This window comes from Nelusetta ayraudi, unplaced genomic scaffold, assembly GCF_046127955.1.
Source record: "Nelusetta ayraudi isolate G7.1 ecotype Tasmania unplaced genomic scaffold, CSIRO-AGI_Nayr_v1 ptg000146l, whole genome shotgun sequence".
Classification (NCBI taxonomy): Eukaryota; Metazoa; Chordata; class Actinopteri; order Tetraodontiformes; family Monacanthidae; genus Nelusetta; species Nelusetta ayraudi.
Genome location: NW_027466196.1, coordinates 1,017,501 through 1,030,354, shown reverse-complemented (window position 1 = coordinate 1,030,354; position 12,854 = coordinate 1,017,501). Strand labels below are relative to the sequence as shown.

Sequence of the window (12,854 nt, the reverse complement as noted above, 5' to 3'; positions counted from 1 at the left end):
CATAGCATGTTTTGTTTGACCTGGACGTGAAAAGTGTAAGAAGAGGGTCCTGATAGTCAGCCATCCTCTCCTGCAACCTGCTACTGTTTGACCGAAGGCATGAATTCACCTGAAGCATCTGGAAGTCAACCCGGATCGGCAGGTGTTGATGCAGTTTGATTGGACGCAACTTCACAAAGTACAGCGCAAAATCAGTCCCAGTGATTGGACCACATTTACAGCCTTTGGTATGACACGGCCGGGGAATCGAACCCACAACCTACCAGTCGCAGGGCAGACACTCTGCCACCGGACCAGCTCAGCGGTCGACCATAATTAAATACACTTTAATTTAACTTATTACCTTATCAATAAAAGTAAGATCTGGTCCACTCCTGTGCTGTAGGAGGTTCAGAGGAACAGGCACACGCAGGCAATCAGGCGAATCCCGTGGAGGAGCCTCGAGCTGTTGGCTGGCTGGAGGCCATGGCAGATTCAGTAGTAAAAGAAATTTATAAAAGTGATTTGATATTTTTTCCCTTCGGACCATGGCTTTTTATTCAAAGTACCATTCATAAAGGTCATTCACAACATGGTAGTCATGGTTTCTTGATATGTAGTCACAGGCGAGGCAGATGGGTTGAATGAATTCATAGTTGATGGAGAGAAGATGAGGGGTGGCCGTGAAGAACTTCCTCCACTCAAAGTAGTGCATGTACTCCTGGTCGTTCTGGTCCAAGTGGAGCAGGAACTGTGCCAAGGACTTGGCATCAGGGTAGTCATCCACGTGGATGAAGGCGTCGGACGGAATGAACTCCTCGTAGTTCTTCCTCGGGGGACCCAGTACCACGGGTACCGTCCCGGCCACCAGGGGTCCATTGACCTTCTCTGTGATGTAATCTCTGTGGATGGAGTTCTCAAATGACAGGTAGAACTTGCAGCTACCAATGGTGCTGTAGTAATCTTCGTAAGCCAGGAAATGCCCTCCGTAGGCATTTCCAAAGACATTGATGGGAATGTGCTTGGAAAGCTCCTGGTAGTATTTCTCTCTCACGCCGGCCCCGGTCCACGCCGCTTGGTTGCTGACAATCCAACAGACCGTTTTGTCTTTCTTTGGCAGGACAAAGTTTTCCTTGGCGTCCACGACGGTGAGCTCGTTCCTCACGGTGATGTCTGCGTCTCTTCTGTAACTCAGTGTCAAGTTAAAGAGGTTCCCCAGGCCATATTTCTGTTGCGTGTTTGTCGGGGATTCCACATTGAACCAAATCCACCTCTGAAAAGGCGGCCGTGGAGCCGACGGCATGTTGTACGAAGCCAGGCCTATGTCCTTGTGGAAGAAGACGACTCCCTGGGCCTTGCTATAGAGGGACCGGTCGTCTGTCAGGGTACAGCTATCGATTTTAAAGTAGGACGAGCACATGTTGAAGTCATACTTCACACCGAGGGGCCAGAACCAAAGCAAGACTATTGGTTTTTCATTTGTGTCCAGGCCTACATAATCACTGCGAGGTCTGCAAACTGGAGATGAGCTATTGAAGTATAGACAGAACGCCAACGCACAGCAGGCAAGGCCAAAAGCAAAAATCTTTGTCGAGCACAATGTTTTCTTGGGTAGTAGTGGAGGCTTCATCTGTGGAGGAAGAAATGATTGCAATCAGTTGGCAGTCCACAGCATCAAAAAGTTCGGTCTTGATACGTGGCTTCAGACAGTGGTTCTCAACTGGTGGAGTCTCAGGACCCACAGATTTTTTTCCTTAGCGTTAAGCCACGACCCAAACCTTTTAAAATCCCTTTGATAATAAAGGGAACCTGCCCTTCCCCCCTTATTGTACCATAAAGGGGGGAAATTACAGTGTACACAGCCATCAAGTAGCAGTAGCAGTAGTAGCAGTAGTAGTAGCAGTAGCAGTAGCAGTAGTAGCAGTAGCAGTAGCAGTAGTAGCAGTAGCAGTAGTAGTAGCAGTGGCAGTAGCAGTAGTAGTAGCAGTAGTAGTAGCAGTAGTAGCAGTAGTAGTAGCAGTAGCAGCAGCAGTAGTAGTAGTAGCAGTAGCAGTAGCAGTAGTAGTAGCAGTGGCAGTAGTAGTAGTAGTAGCAGTAGTAGCAGTAGTAGTAGTAGCAGTAGCAGTAGCAGTAGTAGCAGTAGTAGTAGCAGTAGTAGCAGTAGTAGTAGTAGCAGTAGTAGTAGCAGCAGTAGTAGTAGCAGCAGTAGTAGTAGTAGTAGTAGCAGTAGCAGTAGTAGTAGTAGCAGTAGCAGTGGCAGTAGCAGTAGTAGTAGCAGTAGTAGTAGTAGTAGCAGTAGCAGTAGCAGTTTGCGGTATACTACATAAATAGACCTCGTCTGTGCTTTGAAAATATCAGCAATGTGTACAGGGTTTAGGGGCGTGCCAGTGCCAGTGCCAATGCCATTGCCATATCCTGTACAAAAATCTAATCCACTTTACTAGAGTCACTGGCAGTATAACTAGTCTTAACCAACTAGTCTGACTCTACCTGCAAATCTTTCCCCTCATTGATCTCCCGTCCTTCTTCCGTTAAAAACAAAGTTTGTTGGAAATTAATTTTCACTCTCCAACAAGAAAAGTAGTAACACTTTGAATAAGTCTTCTTTTTTTGTTGTTGTTGAAAAGCAGGCCCATTTTTGGCATAGTGTGACTCCGTGTTGTGTACAACATGATAGTACATTCTCCAAGTGAGCCAGTGTAACCACTTCCCTATGCTAACTATGTGTGTGCTCTCAGAGGGTTGTGGACAGTCTTATAACAGCTTTCATCCTGTTGCAGCAAAAAAAAAAAAAAAAGTAGAAGAAGAAGAAGAAGAAAAGATGTCACCTGACCATGGTGTGAAATTGACAAATGGATGAAATTATAATTTTTTCTTTTGTCACTGGATGTTTCTCAACTGCTGGAATACAGAACAAAAACCAAGGGGCTGAAAGCTAGCATAAAAACAACACAATGTGCACTTAAAAGTACACACAGTGTGTGCATATCACTACTATTTACTTTATGAACCATCAAACTGAAATCAGTGTTAGTGTTATTGTTGATGACAAACCTGACAGCATCGTCATTAAAATACTGTGCACTTGCAGCGACTCAATGTTCTGCAAGTCTTAAAACGTGTTATCACTTTTCAATGTTGGCGACCTTTGCACACCTGACGGATCACAAATAAACACAAAAATGCAGAGTGTACGTATGTGACGCCCTTCATACAATGTTTGGTAAGCATAAAATATATGTATATATAGAACATTGGAACAGGTCCATCCGACACAGACTGACAGTTTCCATTTGGTCCCTCTGGTCACAGTGTGAACAGCAACCAGCGCAACATAAACTCCTTTTCTCTCTCTCACACACACACACACACACACACACACACACACACACACACACACACACACACACACACACCAATCTAAAGTCCGTACTTCTCAACCACGGTTTCCGTCGTTTGTTTGTGTTTAAGCAAGGGGGCGTCCTCGCCCCTTTTAACCAGACAGGAAAAGACGAGCATATTACGAAAAAAAACCAAAAAAAAAACTGTCGAATGGCTTTGACTCCGATGACAGAGTTTAACAGAACTAGAACACGTGTCAGTTGTGTACATTTGTTTGGGGGACTTTACGGTTGAATAACTTCTATTAGTGATTTATTAGTGACAGTTTCCATTTGGTCCCTCTGGTCACAGTGTGAACAGCAACCAGCGCAACATAAACTCCTTTTCTCACACACACACACACACACACACACACACACACACACACACACACACACACACACACACACACACACACTTTCTCTCCATTATAAATATACAATGTTCTGATATTTAAACTATTAAATATTTAAAATACTGATATTTAAAATATTAAATAAATCACTAATAGAAGTTATTCAACCGTAAAGTCCCCCAAACAAATGTACGCAACTGACACGTGTTCTAGTTCTGTTAAACTCTGTCATCGGAGTCAAAGCCATTCGACAGTTTTTTTTTTGGTTTTTTTTCGTAATATGCTCGTCTTTTCCTGTCTGGTTAAAAGGGGCGAGGACGCCCCCTTGCTTAAACACAAACAAACAACGGAAACCGTGGTTGAGAAGTACGGACTTTAGATTGGTGTGTGTGTGTGTGTGTGTGTGTGTGTGTGTGTGTGTGTGTGTGTGTGTGTGTGTGTGTGTGTGCACTTGAGTAGTAAACGGCAGACATACCTTGTGCACCGGGCGCCGCACAGTTCTGCTCGAGTTCGTTCAGACGACTTCCGCTCCTAAAGCGGATCCCGGATGTGTGCAGTGCGTGCCGCCCCAGTGCCACCGGTGTACCTAGACACCGGCAATTCTCCCTCCAACTGCGCGGGGGTGGGGGGGTGTACAGTATATAAACCGTTGTAAACGTTGTCACGATATTTGTTTCCCCAGGAGGAAATCGAGATGACCACGCCCAAACTCTTCTGATTGGTCCGTTCAACGCCTCTTCTTCTGTTGTTCCTCTGTTGTTTTTCCGTTGGCGCTTCTTGCTCATTTCGATTTCCCTTCGAGAGCGCTCGCCATAGACCGAGGGGGAATGAATCGCCTGGCGGTCATAGATTGATGATTAACACCTGCTGACACCAGCAACGAACCAACCTGGGGTTGTTTTTTTGTTTTTGTTTTTTTGTTTTTTGCCAACTTCGACATAATGGCGAGTTGTCAACAACGCAAGGAAGCAGAGACTTTGAAAGTTCACCTCTGGACGGTTGGAGTTAGGGTCGCCACCCGTCCCGTTTTTCCCAGAATTGTTCTCCTTTTTTTTCACCACCTGTCCCAGGAAAAATAAAATCTCTCCCGGGACACAATTTGTCCCATTTTTTTTTTTTTTTTTTTTTTTTTTTTTTTTTTTAGGGAAAATGACAAAACCTCATTTGATTTCCGTCTGTGGTCTACTCCCGTAATATACGCGGTTGTCCCATATTTGGCAACTTAAAAAAAACCTGTCCCGTAATGAACTGATACGGGACGCACTTCACTTTGTCCCGTATCTTTCGGGGACATCCCCCACCCCCGAGATGTCCCGGATTTGAAACTCTAGGAGGTGGCAACCCTAGTTGGAGTACACATATAAAAGACTATATAGAATTCTAGGGATATACTTAATACCATCATTCCATGAAATGCAGCTCAAAGTGCCTTACACAGTGTAACAAGAACAAGCACAAAGGACAAAAGGAAAGGAAGGCAATGACTTTTTCGGCGTCTGCGCCATGGATGGTCTGCGCTGGCTGAACAACTTCATGAGAATGAAACCTTCAGTTATATATATGAGTTTCTTTCTTACAAGCCCTCAAAGTAATGAACAACGGGAATGCGATGAAACTTGTCAGTAGAATGCAAGAATATGATCTACAAAAAAAGCCCTAGCCTATTTTTTTAATTTTATTTCACTGCTTTCCCTTGTCTATTTAATCTGTCTTTCTTTTGATATGCACCTGTTGCACAATGTAAAGACTGAATGCCATGACGTTTGTACATGACAATTGTTCCATAAAAAAAAAAAAAAACTCTCACTAAGTAGGTTACTAAGACGAGTGATAAAAGAAAATAATACGGACAAAAGTCATGGTTTCTTTTTAATCATTCTTATTTTACACAGTAAATGAAAGAATATACAATATCTATCAGTTCAAGAACGGGAATGAAGATATAGTTTGGAACACTTAAAGGACTGGTTCATAAGAAATCCACCCATGCCTTATAAAAATCTGTGCGGCCTTAAAATTCCCTTAAACATTGAACATGTTCAGTTCATAGTTTTGTTTGTCAATGTTGTTGAAATTAAATAAAGCTGAAAAAAATCGACTGACCTCTGTTTTTTTCTGACAAAATAGAAATAGGTGATTTTTTTTGTTCCAATGTATATATAATTTCTTATATATAACATTATCTTTTTGCTAAATTAGCCTTTTCTACATGTATTCCCGTCGTTAAAATAACGTCGATATATAATAGCCGCTAATTAAACGCATGTAGCATCCACTACGTTCCGTCCCCGCGACCTGTGAGGCAAAGGCGGGGAATGTCCTCTTTTGTTTGCCGTAGAATGCGTCTCCATTTTCAACGCAGCGTCGCGTTGTTCGGATAAGAAGTTTAAATAAAGAGACTGCTCGTTTGAATCGTTCAAACCAAGGTAAAGACTCGCCAGCAGTGATGAGTCGGGTGTATTCCAGAGGCGTCCAACACGTTATGTCGTGTAAAGAAACGGCCCGTCACCGCTGTTGTCACCTTTTGGAGAACATATTAGCATGTGTAGCTAAAGCTAATGACCAAGAAGGTTACAACTTAACCGGGCTCTTCCAAACACAACTCTGGCCAATTGAGCACCCGTAATTGATCATCACCACCACCACCACCAACATCCACCATCATCATTATCATTATTTTTGTAGGGGAAATTGTTTGTTTGGTTTGTATGTAAACCAATGCGTGTGTGGCAATGTGTTGTTATGGTTGTCGGGCTGAACTAGATATGTAGATAGATGTACTTTATTGATCACACATCGGAACACTACACAATCACAAATGTCCTCTAATGTGGTAAAAAAAATAAAAATTAAGACACCGTTTAATGAGGTACAGCCAGCGCCAATGCCACTAACTGTGCGTGATGTTCATGTTGCATTTGGGCATTTAAATCTTCCTACCGATCTGCTGGATGTACACGTGACTGTAGATGTGACGTAGCGCATCGATACTGCATTTTTAAAACATCTGTGTTGATTGAAGTGATTTTAAAAGTTTAGTCAGGTGGGAACATAACTCGGGATTTCCAGCCCAAGTTGAGTTTACTCTTTGCATATTGTTTTAACGAAAACAAAAACCATGAAAATGCTATTTTAATAATTACTGAGACAACAAACCAAGTGTCTGTACTTTTATACTATAAATATTAATTTGTGAGATGTGTTTTTGTTCAAGGTGCAAAACTGGCAGCTTTCTGATTATTTCGAACATGTAATTAAATAGGAAAATTGAAGTTGTGTTTGTATTGTACTTGTTGTTACTTTATCTTTTTATCATTTCCACCTATTCAGAACGCAACCTTTTCCCTCCTGGGCTGTTGGGCACAATGATGGAGCTCCCAAACTACAGCAGCCAGCTGATGCAGCAGCTGTGGTCTCTGAGGAAAGAGGGCCAGTTTTGTGACTGCACAATCCTAGTGGGAGACAGTCCGCATCGTGCACACAAACTGGTGCTGGCTGCCTCCAGCATGCTCTTCAGGTAGTGTCGGCACACACTGCTAGTGAATGCAGTTGATTGGTGATGAATGTCGATTTTCAAATGAATCACTGAACAATTTTCTGTGAGTTTTTGTTTTTACGTAACCAGGCGTGGGCTGGTATAACATTTTGACAATATGGTAGTGAGCAAAATATTGCAGTTTTGTACTTTTATTTTATATGACAACTCTAAAATATGCCTAATATCAATCTTATTACAATATAATTGTTTTCTGGCCTAAACTGAGAAAGCTTCAGTCTCCATCATTCAGGGTTTTGATCAAACATGCTTTGTGAAACTAGTTTTTAGCCAGCGACAACTGTTTGCCACAGTATATTGTTTTTGAATAGTCAATCTATTATATCATTCCACGATGCACAATAGTCTGTGGATGAGCTGTGATAAAGGTGCAATGCAATCAAACTGGGTTTGATCTCTTTCAGATCCCTGCTGGATGGCTCGGACACAATTTCAATCGACACAGAAATGGTTTCTTCGCAGGAGTTTCTTTGTCTGTTGGACATGGTCTACACCGGGAAACTACCGCTGGGCAAACACAACGTCAGTCGCATCATTGCTGCCGCAGACAGCCTGCAGATGTTTGATGTCGCTGTGGGCTTCAAGAACATCCTCACCTGTCTGGTGAACCAGCAGCCTTCAAGTCAGGACATCAATAAACACACGGCAGCGGCAGCAAACCTGACTGGCGTCAGAGCAGGAAGTGTGACTGCTGCGTGTTCGTCACCAGCCAGCCAGGAGCAGCTGGCCACAGACCGCAGCCAGGGTGCGACGCCACTGAAAAAGGAAGATTGTCGTGTTGACGGTGAAGACGCGGAGGAGCAAATGTGTGGGCCAGCCTGTGAAGACGTCCCAGAGAGCTCAGGTCAGAGTCAGCTTTTCAGCAGAGCGCTTGCCACCAAGAGCTTCATGGTTGCAAATGCATGCATTGATGTCATCATCGTCAGGTCATTACGTGGGAGTATATGCTGCCTAAGTGTTGTCTGTTAACATAAAACCCAGGGTTCATAGTTTTCCCACATCTTTGTGTCTCAGTTGGTGAACAGAAGCCGTGTGAAAAAGTATTTTTATTCAACTTCTAAACTAAAGACGGAAATCAGTGCATTGATTTTACCTCAATCATGGTGGTTTTTATGACTTTTCTTTTACTACTCCATTTATTTATCTATCTATCTACCTGTCTATCTATCTATCAAATAAAAAAACTTAAAAAAAATGTCATGATCATATAGAACTTTGCTTGGTGTTTTTTTTTACCTTCCAGAAGCTGGAGGAGGAACCTCCTCAGACAGCGTAACGGATGGAAGCAGCACGTTAAGCGTCAAAGTGTCTGACGGTGGTGAAAGTGGAGTAGTGGGGCTCCTCCAGAACCTTGCGGAGGTCCTCACCACGGTCTCGTCTGTGACGGAGCTGCTGAGTCAGGCGGCACAGAAGAGCCTGGCTGAGGAGGAGAGACAGGTAGAGCAGACCCACTCACACCCTGATGAAGGCCAGAACACATTCTGTTCAGGTTCCCCTCACACACAGGAGACAAAAGTGATGCCGAAGTGTCCGTTGTGTGTTCTCCAGAGTGAAATATGCCGTAGTTTGTCATTTCTCTTGAATGGGAAGTGGAACTTCTGTTTGCCAAAGAGACTGAAACAAAGACATGAACCCTTTACATGCATCACTCCACATTTACCACAACAGTGTCACTTATTGCATCCAAGTAGCACTAAAACGTCACTGTTACCTCCACCAACTGCAGTGCATATTTGCTGTATAGCAGTAGTTGTCACCTGGCCTAAGTTTGTTCCTCAGCACTCAAATCTATCCCACAAAAGTGAAAATAAATATTCCAGCCCACTGTCTATTATGTATAGTCAACAAATGATTCAAATGACCGACGCTTCCGGAATATATCTGCGATACAGTATATACATTGCAGTTGTGCATCATGACAGTGTGAAGTTGGGAGTTAGAAACCTTTGTATTTCATGCTAAATTACAATGTAACAACTTATTGTTCCTTATTGTTGCAAGAACTAATAGATCATTAGGTTTAAGTCCAATCTTTGCTTAGGATAGTAACAGTATGTGTTTAAGACAGTGGGGTCATGTATATATACATCATTTTTTTGAATTTTAGACAAAATTATCAGCATGTCACTGCGTCAAAGTTGCTGACAAACTGATCATCTGACTAAAATATGTATTTGTATTGTGTCAGATGAGGCACTGAAGCCCTTTGCCAGTGCTGCTGCACTGCAGCTGCACACAGTCACCAGCCTCGTGTCGTGCTGCTGTGCCACCAGGTTGTGTGTCGCTGCTGCGAGGAGGCAGATTCCAGCAGCTCGCCGTTGGAGGCGCTGATGGGCCGAGTGAAGGAGGGTCGTCTCGGCCAAGAGTCGCTCCTCCGCCTGCTGCGCACCGTTCAGAGCGATGCCCCCTCCGGTTTGCCCACCGCACTGCACCCACTGCTGGAGGAGATGGAGGAGGAGCTGCGGCAGGATCCACCCACCAGACAGAGTGGAGGTACATCCAGCACGATGGTGGCTCAGCACCAATCATCTGCATTTCCTCAACATGCAGAATACTTTGTAGCTGTTTGGCATCAGTGCTGCTTGCAACATCAGCTTCTGTTCATTCTTCTGCGAGATGTAAACCCACTGCTCCCTCTCCCCTTCTGTAAATAAAATATTTTTAAAAAATGGAATGTTAGACAGGGTGGTCTTCAACAGGGAGAGCAATTGAAAGATGAAAGTCAATGACTTTGTGCATATGTAAAATAATTAAAAGTTCACTTTCTTTATTTTGATTTTTTTGTTCATGTCATTGCAGAGTTCCTATAACTTTCTAAACTTGAAAAAAACAAATCCACTTTTTGTTTTTCTTCCCTTTTTACCTATTTTTACAGCTCATAAATATATTAAATATAAATATTTTATATAAATATGAAAAAGAAATGCTTTGAGGCTTTCAGGGGGTCTGATGGGTTAATGGGGGGTATTTCGCACACTTCTTGTTTGTATTTGATCTTTTCTTGTTTTCTTTCTTATCTCAAGCCAAATTTTCTGCATCCACCTCCAGAGTCTGAAGATCCGAGCTGCACTGCAGCCGCAGAGAAGCAGGAGGCAGAGAAAGACGAGGACAGAGACGAGGATAGAGACGAGGACAGAGACGAGGACAGCGGAGCCGTCCCAGATGCTGCTGCTGATGCTGATGCTGATGCTGATGCTGATGCTGATGCTGATGATGCTGATGCTGATGCTGCCACTGACTCCCTGAAGCCCTACCCCTGCAGGTGGTGCAAGAAGACGTTTGCCTACAAGTGTCGCATGCTGACCCACATGAAGCGCTGCCCCTTGTCGAAGAGGAGCGAGCAGCAGTGCCCCGAGTGCCCCACCAGGGTGTGCAGCCAGAGGGCGCTGCGGCAGCACCAGGCCGCGGCTCACCGCGGCTCTCAGAGGTCCAAGAAGAAGGTGGCCTGCGACCTGTGCGGCCGAACGTTTGCACACCCGTCAGGTCAGAACTCACTCCAGCTGCTGGCTGCTGCTATATTTCCCACTGCGCTATTACACTGTTCATACTACTTCTTCTCCAGGGATGATCTACCACAAACGCAGCGAGCACTTTGAAGAGAAGCCCTTCTCTTGTGAGGAGTGCGGCGCAAAGTTTGCCGCCAGCTCGTCCCTGAAGAACCACGTGAGGCTGCACACGGGCGAGAAGCCGTACCGCTGCAAACACTGCGACATGAGCTTCGCCGTGGCCGCCGCACTGGCCTACCACACCAAGAAGAAACACCTGGAGGGTAACGCACACCTCCACCTTCACTCAACCACCACCTGATGGCTTTCACTGGCTTCTCCTCAGTGTTGGAGGCATTTCCACTGGGTCAGGTCTCCGTCTGGGACTGGACGGACTGGGGGGTTTCGATCCAGACCAGTGGACACTCAGCCAACACTGTGATGACACGACCACTGGTCTCGATCTTGATGATCTCTAGTCTTGGTCTCGGTTGTGGCGTCCGGACCAAACACTCCTGGCCCAGCCAGGAGGACCGACTTCTTCTGGGGGTACTTCATGATTTGAAAATGTGCTCTCCTTCTTTGTGTTTAGGGAAAATGTACGTGTGTCAGTACTGCAAGGCCATTTTTGCCCAGTCCATCGAGTTAACGCGTCACGTCAGAACGCACACGGGAGACCGGCCCTACGTGTGTCGAGAATGTGGCAAGGGCTACAACCAGGCCAGCAGGCTGTCAGTGCACCTGCAGACCTCCCACAGTGAGTCCACACTCAGACACACACTGGAATACATACCAGTATCAAGTATCTGTACCGATACTGGGGTTGAGTACTCTACGCGTACTCTTAAAAACAAATATGTGCCAATACCACAACACTGATACCAGTATCGGGGATGGGATCTGCTACCCAATATTGGTATCTAACCCCAATACCGGGGTCGAGTACTCTACACATACTTCCTAAAAAATATGATACCAGTATTGAGTATCGGTACCAATACCAGAGTTGAGTACTCTACACGTAATCCTAAAAAAAAATTGTGTCGATACCATGACACCGATATCAGTATCAGTCATCAGTGCTGATACCAGTATTGGGTATCGGTACCAATACCGGGTGTTGATTACTCTACTCGTAAAAAAACAAATAAAAATGTGTGCAACACGACCACGACACCGATATCAGTTTTTATATGTATGCAGATGACAATTTTGTGAAATTTGTGTTTGTACTGCTACTACTACTGTGTTGGATGTTGAGCAGCGTGCTGACGCGGTGACGTTCCTCTGCTGCAGATGTGTCTCAGCCTCACGACTGTCAGCGCTGTTGTCTCAGCTTCGCCACGCTGGAGGAGCATCGGCAGCACATCCAGAAGGTCCACCCCAAAGAGTTTCACAAGTGCGCCTCCTGCGACAAGGTGCTCACCAGCGCCGCCCTGCTGGAGAAACACGAGGCCACGCACAGGTCGAGCAAACCTTTCAGCTGTGAGCTCTGCAACAAGTCCTACCAGGTGAGAGCAGGCACTTGACACTTTAAAATGTATATATTTTTATATTGTAGATCAGGCATGGGCAAACTATGGCCCAGGGGCCATATGCGGCCCGTTAAGTTTTTCATCTGGCCTGCCGAACTTGAAGAAACGATATTAATAGTCAGTCAGTCTTCAAACAGCTGTATTTCCTCCATATTTCCAGTGTTTTCAGGGTCATTTCAATAAAGAGGTTTTTTTTGTGTTGCCGCAGCAATTGTCAGGCCTGTGGTACCACAATCGCACCAACCACCCGGACGTCTTTGCAAACCAAAGCCAGCCGCTGAAGAACCTGGTCCAGTGTGACGTCTGCTTCAAGTTCTTCCCCACGGCTGCCAGTCTGAGCAGACATCAGGCCACTGAGCACCAGGGTGAGTCATGCTGATACTGAGTGCTTCGTGAGACCATTACAAATGATAGAATTACTCTTTCCATTGTCGTTCTGTTATTTCAACAACTTTCCTCAGTGTGTTCTTCCAGGACAAGTTACACTGCAGTACCAACACAAATTTTACAAAATTGTCACAAACATATACAACTGGTATCGGCGTTGTGGTATCGGCACGTAT

General features: G+C 44.7%; 3 protein-coding genes across 4 annotated transcripts in view; 1 reads left to right on the top strand and 2 right to left on the bottom strand.

Moving 5' to 3' along the window:
* hdac11 (histone deacetylase 11) overlaps positions 1-12,854 on the bottom strand; it is a 400,302-nt gene that overhangs the window by 60,689 nt on the left and 326,759 nt on the right. The gene's annotated exons all lie outside the window — the stretch shown is intronic.
* LOC142879778 (4-galactosyl-N-acetylglucosaminide 3-alpha-L-fucosyltransferase 9-like) lies at positions 503-4,347 on the bottom strand. Its single transcript, XM_076013253.1, has 2 exons — positions 4,191-4,347; positions 503-1,609 (listed from the first exon to the last, which is right to left on the bottom strand). Exon 2 carries the CDS (start codon positions 1,607-1,609, stop codon positions 536-538), a length of 1,074 nt encoding a protein of 357 aa, XP_075869368.1. The 5' UTR covers positions 4,191-4,347; the 3' UTR covers positions 503-535.
* The window catches only part of zbtb40 (zinc finger and BTB domain containing 40), an 8,415-nt gene continuing 1,619 nt past the window's right edge, over positions 6,059-12,854 (top strand). The window contains exons 1-10 of one of the 2 annotated variants that reach the window (XM_076013221.1): positions 6,059-6,141; positions 7,046-7,232; positions 7,676-8,115; positions 8,515-8,708; positions 9,545-9,764; positions 10,320-10,754; positions 10,834-11,040; positions 11,349-11,513; positions 12,053-12,267; positions 12,500-12,656. In XM_076013221.1, the coding sequence (XP_075869336.1) occupies positions 7,081-7,232; positions 7,676-8,115; positions 8,515-8,708; positions 9,545-9,764; positions 10,320-10,754; positions 10,834-11,040; positions 11,349-11,513; positions 12,053-12,267; positions 12,500-12,656 (2,185 nt within the window). In that variant the 5' untranslated portion in view covers positions 6,059-6,141; positions 7,046-7,080. Of the gene's footprint in view, positions 6,142-7,045; positions 7,233-7,675; positions 8,122-8,514; positions 8,709-9,544; positions 9,765-10,319; positions 10,755-10,833; positions 11,041-11,348; positions 11,514-12,052; positions 12,268-12,499; positions 12,657-12,854 lie in introns of both variants that reach the window. The other variant, XM_076013222.1, reaches the window with a different exon arrangement.